The 14,437-nt window shown below is 47.0% G+C and overlaps 1 protein-coding gene across 2 annotated transcripts in view; it reads right to left on the bottom strand.

Annotated features, from left to right (window-relative positions):
- Nucleotides 1-10,228: 10,228 nt before the first annotated feature.
- The window catches only part of LOC140719386 (neurotrophin-4-like), a 60,371-nt gene continuing 56,162 nt past the window's right edge, over nucleotides 10,229-14,437 (bottom strand). For both annotated transcript variants that reach the window (XM_073033994.1, XM_073033995.1), the window contains exon 2: nucleotides 10,229-11,195. In XM_073033994.1, coding sequence (XP_072890095.1) covers nucleotides 10,447-11,175 — 729 coding nt within the window. In that variant the 5' untranslated portion in view covers nucleotides 11,176-11,195 and the 3' untranslated portion in view covers nucleotides 10,229-10,446. The remainder of the gene's footprint in view (nucleotides 11,196-14,437) is intronic.

Genomic DNA, 14,437 nt, shown 5'->3' with positions numbered 1-14,437 from the left:
CGCCCCTCACGGGCACTCGGCCCCGCCCCCTACCCCGCGCGTTGCAATGAATGTCTTCAGCCGCTGGCGTCGCTGCATCGCATAGAGGGCGGAGTCTGTTGCTGGCCTCTCATAGGCTCTCACTGCCTGACTCCTATTGGTCCATCCTCCCAACTTTCTATTGGTTCATAATCTAGCCTCTATTTCATCACACGAGGTTCAGGTATAATGTCGAGAAAGCCATCTCGCATGCAAAGTGGCAAATCTGGAAAAATTGAATCCCAGAAGAATTCTCAACAGCTGTGGCGGAGCTCGAATGTCATTTTCTCCTACAAATTGAAACCAAGTGACAGAGGTGACAATGAGGCTTTGCTCCCAGCTGATCGTCAAATGCATGGAGGCACCTTTACAAACTCCCACAGCCCCCGATGTCGCTATGAGTTCAATCTTCGATGTGAGAACATCCTTCATGGGGGTGAACCCACAGTAAGCATACAGCTCTGACAGGGTACCTGGACAGGTATTAAAGATCTGCGCTGTCAACTGACTGGAGTGTTTACTGATATCTTTAACCCGGTGCTTCGGCACTCTGAGGTACCCATCAGCTTCAGGCAGGCTTCAATCCCATCGGTGCCTAAGATGAACGCGGCGACCAGCTTCAACTATCATCCAGTAGCTCTGAGATAAAGTGTCTTCAGAGGCTGGTGATGAAACATATCAACTCCTGCCTTAGAAATGACTTAGAACTGCTCCAATTTGCCTACCGTTACAACAGGTACAACAACAGATGTCATTGCATTGTACGTGTCATTTCACTGGCTCTCCACTCAGCCATGGAACATCTAGATAGTGAAGGTGCATACTTCTGGCTCTTCAATAACTGCAGGTTGACATTCAATACTGTCATCCCCTCAAAACTAAGATTTCAAGACCTTGGTCTCAATAACTCCTTTTGTAACTGGATCCTCAATTTTCTTATTTGCAGATCCCAGTCAGTTCAGATTGGCAACAACATCTCCACAGTCTCTATCAGCACAGATGCCCCTCAAAGCTGTGCATTTAACCCCTGCTCTACTCACTTTATAACCATATACCAATCACAGCACGGAAACAGGCCATCTCGGCCCTTCTATTCCGTGCCGAACACTTACTCTCACCTAGTCCCACCGACCTGCACTCAGCCCATAACCCTCCATTCCTTTCCTGTCCATATACCTATCCAGTTTTACTTTAAATGACAATGCCGAACCTGCCTCTACCACTTCTACTGGAAGCTCGTTTCACACAGCTATCACTCTCTGAGTAAAGAAGTTCCCCCTCATGTTACCCCTAAACTTCTGCCCCCTAACTCTCAACTCATATACTTATGATTGTAAGGCTAAGCACAGCTCCAATGCCATAATGAAATTCGCTGATGACACCATTGTCCATGGCTGAATCAATGTGGTGATGAATCAGCATAAAGGAGGAAGATTGAAAATCTGGCTGAATGGAACCACAACAACCACCTCTCACAGAGTGTCAGCAAGACCAAGGGGCTGATTATTGAGGAGGAAACTGGAAGTCCAAGAATCAGTTCTCATTGGGGGAGTTAGAGGTGGAGAGGATCAGCAACTTTAAATGATTCCGTGTTATCATTCTAGAGGATCTGTCCTGGGTCAAGCATGTAAATGTCTTTATGAAGAAAGCTCAGCAGTGCCTCTACTTTCTTAGAAGTTTGCGAAGATTCGGCAAGTCATCTGAAACTTTGACCAACCTCTACAGATATGTGGTGGAGAGTAGCACTGCCTGGTATGGAAACACTTGTATGGAAAAGCCTACAAGAAGTAGTGGATATGGCCTAGTCCGTCACAGCTAAAGTCCTCCCCACCATCGAGCACATCTGCATGGTGCTGTCGGAGGAAAGCAGCATCCCTCATGAGTATGCCCACAAGAAAATTAATCTCTGGGTTGTGTATGCTGATATAGATGTACTTTGATAATAAATGAACTTTGAACTTTGAAGGATTACCACTAGCCAGGCCATACTCTCTTCTTGCTGCTGCCATCAGGAAGAAGGTACAGGAACTTCAGGACCCATAGCACCAGGTTCAGGAGCAGTTAATACCCCCTCCTGCCAACTTCTTATTGGTTCTTGGAGCTGGCCTCCCATTCACCCTTTCCCCCCTCCTGTTGCCTCCTGTTGGACCTCATTGACTTCAATACCTGCCTCCCATTGATACTTTGTCAGTGCCCCCTTGGTTTATGAAACCTGGCTCCTTTTGACTGGATCCTATCATCCCATCAATATGCTCCCATCTCCGTTTGCCTGTTTTCCCATGTGCTCCAATCAACTGCCTCCCAACGACACGCATTACCTGTTTCTATTGGTTATAAGTTGTTACCTCCTACTATTCTCCCATTGAAAGAATTGTCACTTCCCACTGACTCCCACTGGTCCATTAACAGATTTTCCCCATGAACATTAGTGAGGGGGTAGGATCCTCAGGAAAGAAGCATCATGTATGGCTCAGTTGGATAGGACGTGGACGTAACTCCAGGATGCTATGTAGCTCCCCTGGTGCCAGGGTTGAGAATATTACACAATGTCTGCAGACCAGCTTAAAGGGTGATAGAACATAAAACACATGGCAAAGACAGGACCTTCAACCCACATTGTCTGCACTGACCACCATGCCAATCTGAACTAATTCCATCTGCCTGCACATGATCCATATTCCTCTATCTCCTAGCAATGATCCTTCGCAGTCCAGATGAAGGGTCCTGACCCAAAACACTGACAATCCATTTCTCTCCACGGATGCTGTCTGACCCATTGATTTCCTTCAGCACCTCTTCAGACTCTTGAATCTCCCTCAGCCTGTGCATGTGTTTGTTTAAATGCCTCTTAAATGTTGCTATCTGTCCTCCATGACCAAGCCAACTTTGAATCTAATCCCAGGAGACTTTTGGATTGCTCTACTATGAAGGATCTAGTCAAATGCCTTACTAAAATCCATGCAGACACCATCCATTGCTCTTCCCTTAATTATCTTCACCTTCTTAAAAGAACTCAGTCAAATTTGTGAGACATGATCTGCCCATACAATGACATGCTGACTCTCTGCAACAAATCCATCTCTTCTAAAGGTGAGTCAAACCTGTCCCTAAGAATCTTCTCTAATAATTCCCCTACTACTAATGTAATTGACTAGATTATTCCAATTGGCCTTCTTATAAGAACAACGTTGGCTATTTCTGTGGCTAAAGAGGTCTCAAAGGTCTCTGCAACAGCCCCAGCAATCTTCTCACAAACAAGAGAAAATCTGCAGATGCTGGAAATCCAAGCAACACACACAAAATGCTGGAGGAACTCAGCAGGCCAGGCAACATCTACAGAAAAGAGTAAACAGTCGACGTTTCGGGCCGAGACCCTTCAGCGGGACTGAAGCAAAAAAGGTGAGGAGTCAGAGTGAGAGGGTGGGAGGAACACAAGCTGATAGGTGAAACTGGGAGGGAGGGAGGGAAGGGTGAGGTTAAGAGTTGGGAAGTTGATTGGTGAAAGAGAAACAGGGCTGGAGAAGGGAAGATCTGATAGGTGAGTCCATGGGGCCATGGAAGAAAGAAAAGGTGGGGAGGAGCACCAGAGGGAGGTGATGGGCAGGCAAAGAGAGAGAGAAATAGGAATGCGGAATAAAGCAGGGGGGTTGGCATTACCAGAAATTCGAGAAATGAATGTTCATGCTATCAGGTGAGAGGCTACCCAGACGGAATAAAAAGTTTTACTCCTCCAACCTGAGTGTGGCCTCATTGCGACAGTAGAGGAGGCCATGGATGGACATGTTGGAATAGGAAGTGGAATTATTGGGTGGCCTGACCAATGGGAGATCCCGCTTTTTCTGGCAGATGGAGTGGTCTCCCAATCCGTGTCAGGTCTCAGCGATATACAGGAGGACGCACCGGGAGCACTGGATGCAACAGGTGATGACAACAGACTCACAGGTGAAGTGTCGCCTCACCTGGAAGGACTGTCTGGGGCCCTGAATGGTAGTGAGGGAGGAGGTGTAAGGGCAGGTGTAGCACTTGTTCTGCTTGCAAGAAAAAGTGCCGGGAGGGAGCAGAGGGACGAATGGACAAGGGAGTTGCGTCAGGAGTGATGCGGAAAGCAGAAAGTGGGGGAGGGGATATGGTGGTGGGATCCTGTTGGAGGCGGGTGGAAGTTCCGCAGGAATACGTGCTGGACGCAGAGGCTGATGGTGTGGTAGGTGAGGACAAGAGAAACCCTATCCCTGGTGCGGTAGCGGGAGGACGGGGTGAGGGCAGACGTGCGTGAAATGGAAGAGATGCGGTTGAGGGCAGCATTGATGGTGGAGGAAGGGGAGCCCCTTTCTTTGAAGAAGGAGGACATCTCCTTCATTCTAGAATGAAGAGCAGCTGTGATGGAGATGGAGGAGTTGAGAGAAGGGGATGGAATCTTCTGCCCGGCCTCCCTCAATATCCAGGGAGGCATCAAAGTTATATGGATACAAAGAGGATAGCAGGGTCTGAGTGAGTAGCTGCTGCTTGGCAGATGGAATACAGTGTGAAAAATATAACATTTTTCATTCAGAAGAAACAGAAATATTAAATATTTAAAAGGAAATGCTGATATTCAAAAAGACTACATTCTCCAAGTACTGTACATACATATGTCACTAACAATGGAACAGTACAACACAGTACAGGCCCTTTGGCCCAATCGGTTTGGGGGGGGGGCAGGGGGAATCAGAGTTAAGTTTTTTTTACCCATCAAATGAAATGCTGTCAGGGGTGGTGGGAGAGACAGATACATTCTGGACTTCTAAGAGACACTTATGTAGGCACATGAATGACAGAAAATGGAGGGCTATGTGGGACGGGAGGGTTGGGTTGATCTTGGAGTAGTTTAAAGGGTTGGCACAACATTGTGGGCCAAAGGGCCTGTTCTGTTCTGTCTTGTTCAATGTTCTAAAGCCATGAAGATAAGAAAACAGAAGAGGTAACTTGGCTCACAAAGCCTGTCCTACTATTTACTATAATCATGGCTGATCAGCCCTAGACCTCATCCCCTCCAGTAGAACATCTCCCTCAATCCATACGACCAGAACATCATAAGACATAGCAGCAGAATTAAGCCATTTGGCCTATTAAGTCTGCTCCTCCATTCCATCATGCCTCTCAACCTCCTTCTCTTGTCTTCTCCCCATAAACTTTGTTCAACAGGAGAAACTCTAGTCTACTCAAGGACAGGGGAGGCAGACAGACCAATTGTCTTTGCTTTCTCCTATTTTGTGGACTCTGAACTGATCCTTGCTCTGGGACAATCTAATCAGAGCAATTGAATGTGGACACAAGGAACTTCAGGTAAATTTGAGACCATTCTCGGAGGAGTAGCTACTTATTATGCAAAATGCCAGAGCTCTCAAAGAAGCAATCTGTAATCTCGTTAGACTCTGTCTGGGTTGCCTCGTTTAACTGGTTTTGACCAGTCAGAGTTGAAAGACTCAAATACACAAGGCTGGAGCGGGCAGAGCCATGAAACAATGTTGGTTGTAGCCCTGTAAAATGACCAGTAAGAAGGTGACCCAGGTAGGTCAGGTGACCTTGAGCCAATAGGGATGGAGATCCAGCAGTTCAATTGATGAGGAACAGTAAAAGACTCAGGAGCTCCAAATACACAGGGGTGACAACTCTCCGGCAATCAGAGACCAGCCATCGTGGATAGGGAGGATTCCATGGACACGTTGAGATCGGGACCACAAGGAATGCCTTTTCCCTTCACTGTCTGGTTCAGGGAGGGTCAGGGATGCCAATAGGGTTCACACAGGTAGGTAGTCTGTGAACCCACATACTTTTTAGTTGAAACTAAAGTTACTTGTCGGTAAATATAGATTCTCTGTGCCTCACTGATCATTATTACAAGGGGTGATTCTTGTAACGCTTTGACACCCTTGCTAATACTACAGCCTGGGGAGTCAGAGTTTGGGGTTCGAGATCACCCGACCGGTTAGTAGGTTGACTGGTCTTTGTAAATTGTCCTCTGATTGAGTCAAGTCGAGGGCTTCTGTCAGTCAGAGTTGACTGTGGATATTGCATCCGAGCTGCCTAGATATGCCAGCCCGGGCAGTACGATATGGAAAGCAAGCTGTTGCCCGTGTAGCAAGCTCCCCTTCTCCTCTGATAAGGCAAGGGTTAAACTGGTGGGTTGCTGACTGGCACAGGTCAGCGGGCTGGCCAGGCCTGTTCCTTCGTGTATTTCTGAACAAATAAAATGAAATAAAATAAAAGATAATAATCAAGAACCTGTCAACTTCAGCTTTAAATGACATGGCCTCTACATCCATCTGTACCTCACCACCCTCTGGCATTTAATTTCTCTTAATTTCTGTTCTAAAGGAACGATCTTCTAATCTGAGACTGTGCCCTCTGGTCCTGAGCTCCCCCACTGTAGGAAACATCCTCTCCACATGCACTGGGCTTTTCAATATTCAATAAGTTTTAATGAGATTCCCCCTCATTCTTCTAAACTGCAGGAAGTACAAGCCCAGAATCACCAAATGCTCTTCAAATAACAACATTTTCATTCTCAAGATCATTCTCATGAACCTCCTCTGGACCCTCTTCAATGCCAGCGCATCCTTTCATAGGCAGAGAGTCCAAATCTGGTCACAATACTCCAAGTGCAGTCTGACTAACACAGCCTTAGCATTACATCTTTGCTTTTATTTTCTAGTCCTCTTAAAATGAATGCTAATATGGCATATGCCTTCCTTACCACCTTTAGGGAATCCTGCACAAGGTCTCCCAGGTCCTTATGCAATCTCTGATTTCTGAAACTTTGTTCCCCATTTAGAAAATAGTCTATGCCTTTATTATTTCATTATTTTATTAAATGCATAGCTTTACAGTCTTCCACCTGCCATTTCTTTGCTGATTCTCTTAATCTGTCCAAGTCCTTCTGCAGACTCCCTGCTTCCTCAACACTACCTGCCTTTCCACCTACTTGGCCCCGAAGCCATCAATTTTGTCATCCAAGTCATTGACATATAACATGAAACGAAACGATCCCAACACTGACCCCTGCAGAACACCACTCATCACTGGCAGCCAACCAGAAAAGGCCTCCTTTATTCCTACTCTTTGCCTCCTGCCAATCAGCCAATCCTCTATCCATGCCAGCATTTTTCCTGTAGACAGTGGGTTTTTAATCTTGCTTAGCAGCTTCATGGCAGAACCCCCTCCAAAGTCCTTTAATATCCTTCAAAACAAGTTCTACTTCCTCTTCAAATGCCCCCAGTGATTCAGCCTGAGGAAGAAAAGGATAAAGAGAGTGGGCCAGGGTTAAAGAGAACTAGAAACTCTGGCATAGATTGGAGAGGTCCAATGGTCCTGTAACATCGTTGTGAATATCTGAGGGTGTTTTTGAAGGTGGAAGAAGTTCCGGAGGCTTCATGTGTAACTTCCCACCTGGTCAAACAACTGTCTCTGTCTCCATCCTGACCACTTTTCACCACCCATAAACAGAAATAGTTAAAGAAAATGATTAGCTTTAATGTTTCTGATTTATTCATTTTCCCAAGTGTGCAGGACATTAAGGTTTAACTCCTGAACTAGTGCCGTAGCCACAGCCATGAAACTTTGAATGAGTAAGTAATCTGATGAAACAAAATAAAAGCACGAAGTGTTATTTTTACTCTTTGGTCACTCCACAACTGGTAGTGAGGTGCGAAGGAGAGAACGCAGTGGGGAATTCACACACAGCAAGGTGCCGTAAACAGAATCTGGATCAAAACCATATTAACAACCTTGGCTGAGGGCTAGAGTTGTCCAGGATACATCAGACAATTCTCCCTGCACACATTCAAAAAATGAGTTATTTTCACATTGACCTGAGGGAATTAACTTCACCTCCAAAGGAGAGCATATCTTTCGGACTGTTGGTTCAGGAGAGTTGTCCTCAAGTCTGGGGAAGGCCTTGAATGCATAAGATTCAGCTCCAGGCTCTCTGCTGAACCACAAGAGGTCCTCCATTATAAGGTGAACTTTCCACCCTGAGAAGCTGGATTTGAATCTGGCTGAGTCCTGAGTAACAGACTGGGTCGACGCTGGCCTCAATTTTCCATACAAGCTCACCAGAATAATTCCGACCGGTTTAGAGATGGCAGGGAAATGGAGGGCTTACTTTTCCATGCTCAGACATTCAGTCCATCGACCACAGAGAGAAACCTGCATGTCACTCTGGCGGGGTTGAAGGCGAAGTGTCAAACTGACGGTAGGTTGCTACGGAAACTGGTGGGGTTGAAGGTGAAGTGACAGGAACTCACTGCAGCGCCTGGCAGGGTTGAAGCGACGGTAACTCTCCATGGACCTGGTGAGGTTGTAGGTGAATTGACAGTATCTCACTACAGATCAGCTGTTTGAGGGTCGTGGCTGGTTTCCAGCTTGAGAAGCTGCAGAAAGTGAGATCATTAACTCACAACACAATGCAAGATGCTTCCGAGTCACACCTTGTGGTAAGTTCAATGCCTGGACTGTACAGCACAGTTCCTCCCCTTTTTCCCTGATAATCCTTCCCCAGGCAGAATTCCTCAGATAACAGAGTGTTATCCCCATAGTGTTCAATGTACCCCGAAGGTGTGTCCACTTGGCCAGTGAGTCTGTTTCTCCACAGCGCTAATCACTACCCTCCAAACGTGACATCATAACAGCCCAAATAAGTGATCCCTTCTGTACACCACACAGATATTTTCCCTGGAGGTTTACAATGTTAAAGAAAGGATGCTCCCCACCCCTCACAGATATATATTGGAAAAGCACATGGCCTGATTCAACAGGTCCACTCCAGTCTGCAAAGCAACATCAAGAGGTGCTGAGTGAGTATTGGGCAAACTCTCTGTGCTTCCAGTGAAAACTGTCTGTGAGGGTATTTTGCTGCAGGGTCACTCTCCCACCAATGGCTGTGTGCTGTGGTCACTCTGCTGTCAGTAAAACCCACACAACCCGCTTGTCTGACTGCCAGTCGCTCTGTGGGCTGGGTTTGCCAGATGGGCTCCGGAGTGTAAGTGGAATGCGTGACCAGAAACGGGGCTAAGGCTGTGGACCGGGTGCTAGGGGTGGAACATAAGAAACGGGCAGGAGTAGGCCATCCGGCCCATCGAGCCTGCCCTGCCATTCAATAAGATCATGGCTGATCTGTCCATAAACTCAACTCCATCTACTTGTCTTTTCCCCATAACCCTTAATTCCCTTACTATGTAAAAACCTATCTAACTGTTTCTTAGATATATTTAGTGAAGAAGCCTCAACTGCTTCCCTGGGCAGAGAATTCCACAGATTCACCACTCTCTGGGAAAAGCAGTTTCTCCTCATCTCCATCCTAAATCTTCTCCCCTGAATCTTGAGGCAATGTCCCCTAGTTCTAGTCTCACCTACCAATGAAAGCAACTTTCCTACTTCTATCTTATCTATCCCTTTCAAACTTTTGTATGTTTCTATAAGATCCCCTCTGATTCTTCTGAATTCCAGAGAGTATAGTCCCAGGCGACTCAATCGCTCCTCATAGGTTAACCCCTTCATCCCTGGAATCAACCTGGTGAACCTCCTCTGCACTGCCTCCAAACCAGTATACCCTTCAGAATAGAGACCAGAACTGCACACGGTACTCCAGGAACTCGGGAAGATTGAGACTGGAGTCTTGCATATTTCCTGCTCCTGGTAATCTCACCTGTTTCACTTGGAAATCTTTCACACCAGCGAGTAACAAGTGTAATGTCGCAATGTGTTTGGCTATAAGTGGGTCTGACATCCAACAGTCCAGAAAACCTGTGGATCTGGCAGGCCCCAAGGGTGCTGGATTACTGATTAGAGCAGAGAACCCCTTCCCCTGCCTGTAAAATAAATCCATCTGGCCCTCTGTCATACACAAATATCTGACCTGTGCCAACGCTTCTCTTCTTATTCCCTTTTCTACAGTGCTATGTAAACAGTCACACGGTAGCTACACTTGCAATGAAACCAGTCATGTTACAGTCACATTTTCCATGTAAACAGTCACGCTGCAGTTATACATCCCAGCCTGTGGTGGTGCACCAAAGTTCCTGAGTAAAGTTAAGGCAACAGTCTCCACCCTTCCCCAACCCAAAGTGACCGAGCCCTGCAAAGTAAAATCAGTTCTTTACTCCCATTAACTTCTGGCCGAGAATGACACTGAGAATGTCCCCTCATCTGTAGCAAGACACAGTGTCAAGTAAAGAATAGTATATTTCAAAATACAATAAGTTAATACAAACAGTACCAATATGTAAATTCAGGAATAAATACAACAGTTCAAAGTATAAACATAACTTTTTACATGCAATCCATAAAACTTAGTGAAATAATTTATATATTTTATATATTTACAACAATATAGATAACATCAAATAGAAAGGAGGGGGTGGTTTTGGATTTGGACCCAGGGAAGGAGAGGGGTCACAGTCTCCCTGTCCGGTTGATCAGTGTGCAAACACAGGAAGTGTCTATCCGTATCCACCGCCAGCCCATCCGCTTCTGGGCGTCCATGGTCAGGGCTCGCACGTATGACTGTTTGGTCTTGCACTCGGATATCCAGTGCCTCTTGTCGACGCCCCTGCACCCACCCTGCGCGGTGGAGGAGCGAGCGTTACACTTGGTCTCATAGAAGTACTGCTTTAGGGGGCCGGTGGAGGTGGGCACCTCGGTCAGGATGGTGACCGTCTTGCCCAGGACGTCCACCGCCACCCTCCGGCTGGTCACCCACTCGCTGCTGCTGTCACAGACGGAGAGGTCACCTCGGCGGGAAGGGTCCACGCCCACATTCGGGGTCTGCCTCTTCGCCCGTGAAGTCCTGTTGGCCATCTCCGTCTGGCTCAGCGACTCCTCCATGATGAAAAGCAAGGGCGGGTCGCCGGGGGGTCGGCTGGCCAGGATAACCCTCGGGGAGTAGAGGTCCCACTCCCGGCCCGAGACCTCGGAGTCAAGCCCTTGCATGTCCAGCATCGCCTCGTCTGGTGGGCTCTCCCCGGTCATCTCTCCGTCCAGCTCGCCGTCCGTCAACAGGGCCGGCAGCCCCTGTCTGACCCAGTCAGAGCCACGGTCTTGGGAGCCGCTGTTTGATTGTAGGGGAGCAGCCTGGATGTTGCCAAGATACAAAATGACCATGGTGTAAAGGAGGATGACCATCACTCTGCTCCCTCACTGACCTGTGGAGAGAGAAGACCTGTGGTTAAACACGGACCCAGACAAGGCGCAGGATCAAAGCAGTACACCACGACAGGAAGCGAGAACTTTTTAAAATCAAAAAAAACTTTATTCATAATAAAAAACATTTTTACAAGAATAGACCATGCAATAACTTTTCACTGGTATATCCATAGTCAATGTGTAAAGTTGTGTTCTATTACATTTCTTAAAACTGAAAGGACTGGTGCCACTCATTTGGCCCCCGAGGGTGGTACACCATCACAGTATTTGAGGGGTTTCCTTACCCAAGCTGGCTCCTTCCTGTCTGGTAGCGGGAGAACCCTATACTGTGGTGCTTCCCCACTGAACCCTTGCAATGGCTGCACCAACGCCTCAGCATTTACTCCTGCAGCCTACAGCGTGCCAGTTGGTAGCTCGAGGTGCGAGCAGACGGACGAGTTTAGGTCAGACCAGAGCGCGGAGGGGAAGTGGGAACAACCCATACAGCTGCAGTGACACGGGTTCGACCCTGACCTCTGTGGCTATCGGTGTGGAGTTTTGTTCCTGTGATCGCACATCACCGGACTAAAGGCGTGGATTGCCTCCACCGACTGGGATACTGTGGCTGAGGGAAGGGCAGGCTACTCGAGGTGTTGGAGGAACTCAGCAGGTCTGGCAGCATCAAAGTTGACATTTCGGGTCAGACTCTTCATTAGGACTCCATTGATGCTGCCTGGCCTGCTGAGTTCCTCCGGTATTTTGTGTGAGTGCTGTAGATTTCCAGCATCTGCAGAATCTCTTGTGTTTATGAGAGAAGGGCAGGACTGGTGGCTCAGTGTTCTGGCATACCAAAACTTTAGGCTTGACAGAGGAACAGGTAATGGGGAAGGGGGTGTTGCCTTTTTGATAAGAGGAATGACAGCAGTGCCTGGAGGGGAAATTCTTGAGGGATCGTCTAAAGTTTGGATAAAACTTCGAAATAAGAAGGGGATGATCACCTTGTATTATAGACCCTCCAACAGTCAGTGGGAACTTAAGGAGCAGATGTGTCGAGAAATTACACAGAGTTGTGAGAGCAGTGGCGTAGTGATAGTTCGAGGTTTCAATTTTCCCAGTATTGACTTGGTCACCCGGATCACACAGGCCTGGACGGGCGGAATTGGTGAAGTGCATCCAAGACAGTTTCCTCACGCAATTCATAGAGGAACCTGCTCAGGAAGAGGCAATACCAGACTTCATCTTAGGGAACAAGGCGGGACAAGTAACAGGTGCCAGTCGGTGAGCACTTTGGGTCCAATAACCACAATTCTGTTAGTTTTAAAATAATTGTGGAAAAGGATAGAGCAGATCCACAGGTTAAAGCCCCGAACTGGAGCAGGGCTAACTTTGGGGGCTTTAGGCAGCCCACCTAGCTGGAGTCAACTGGTGACTCTAGTTACAGGCAATGGAACAGTTGGCAAGTGGGAGGCTTTAAAAGAGTCATATCAAGAGTGCAAGGGCAGCATCTTTCTGTTAGGGTGAAGGGTTGACATATCAAATGCAGGGAATGCTGACTGATGAGAGCTATCGAGCCACTGGTCAGGAAAAAGAAGGAAGTGTACATCATGTTTAGGCAGCTGTGTACGAATACATCTCTCGACAAATGTAAAAAGTTTAAGACCAGGCTTAAGAGTGAAATCAGGCGGGTTAAAAAAGGATATGAGATGGATTTGTAAGTAGGCATAAAGATAATCTCAAGAAGTTCTTCAGTTAAATTAACAGTAGAAAGGAGCTGAAACATTATCTCATGACTAAAAGGCCAACATACCATATGCCTTCTCAACAACTCTATCAACTTTGATGGATTTATGGAGCTGGACCCCAAGATCTCTCTGCTTCTCCACACTGCTGAGAATCCTGACATTAACCCTGTACTTTGCCTTCAAGCTTGACCTTCCAAAGTGTATCAATTCACACTTTTCTAGTCTAAACTCCACCTGCCACTTCTCAGCCCATCTCTGCATCCTATCAATGTCCCGTTGTAACCTACAACAGCCTGGTACACCATCCACGTACTCCAACCTTCATGTCGTCTTCAAATTTACTAAATCCGTTCTTCCACTTCCTCATCCGTTCGTTTATAAAAATCAGAAAGTTCAGGGGTTCCAGAGGAACGCCACTGGTCACCGACAACCAGGCAGAATATGCTCCATCTGCAACCACCCTCTGCCATCTGTGGGCAAGATAATTCAGAATGAACACAACCAGGTTTCCCTGGATCCCCTGCCTCCTGACATTCTGAATGAGCCCAGCACAGGGAACCTCGTCAAACGCCTTAGTAGGATCCACATAAATCTCCAACTGCTCTACCTTCATCCGTGTGTTTTGTCACAAGAAAAATAAGCAGGTTCATAAGCCATGATTTTCCCCTCTCAAAGACACACTGACTTCTCTAACCAGACTATTCCTCTCCAAATGCTCATTAATCCTGTTTGTAAGAATCCAATAATTTGCCCACCACTCAGTGGTCTAAAATTCTCAGAATTATCCCTACTGCCTTTCTTGAACAAATTTGCCACCTTCCAATCATCTGACACTACTCCAGTGAGGAAGTTAATATCATCACCAAATGCACAGCAATCTCTTCCCTCACTTCCCGTAATAGTCTGGGGTATGTCCTGTCTGGCCCTGAGGACCTACCTATCACAAGGACATTTAGAGAAAGGGTGAAAGGGACCAGTGTGGGAAAGTACTCAATGGTTGTCATGGACACGATGGGCTGAGTCTTCTATTTCAGTGCTGCACAACTCTGTGATATTGAGGTTTCTTTGCTTAGCCTCGGGAATCGAGTCCGGGTCAGACAGTGACTGGGATAACAAGCTGTGAATCACAATTCCAACAACCATGTTGGCGATATTTCCTGGCTTCCTGCCTTTGGAGGGAGAGACCTTTTGTCCGTAAAACCATAAGACATAGGAGCAGAATTAGGCCATTCAGCCCATCAAGTCTGCTCTGCCATTTGATCATGGCTGATTTATTTTCCCTCTCAATCCCATTCTCCTGTCTTCTCCCCGTAACCTTTGACACCCTCAGTAATCAAAAACCTGTCAACTTCCGCTTTAAGTGTACCGAATGACAGCCTCCACAGGAATGAATTCCAGGGATTCACCACCCTCTGGCTAGAGAAATTCCTCCTCATTTCTATTCAAAGGGGATGCCCTTGTATTCTGACTCTGTGCCCTCTGGTCCTAGACTCTCCCACTACTGGAAGCATCCTCTCCAC

This window comes from Hemitrygon akajei, chromosome 31 (assembly GCF_048418815.1).
Source record: "Hemitrygon akajei chromosome 31, sHemAka1.3, whole genome shotgun sequence".
Taxonomy (NCBI): Eukaryota; Metazoa; Chordata; class Chondrichthyes; order Myliobatiformes; family Dasyatidae; genus Hemitrygon; species Hemitrygon akajei.
Note: the sequence above shows the minus strand (reverse complement) of the source record. Positions and strands in the feature narration are given on the sequence as shown.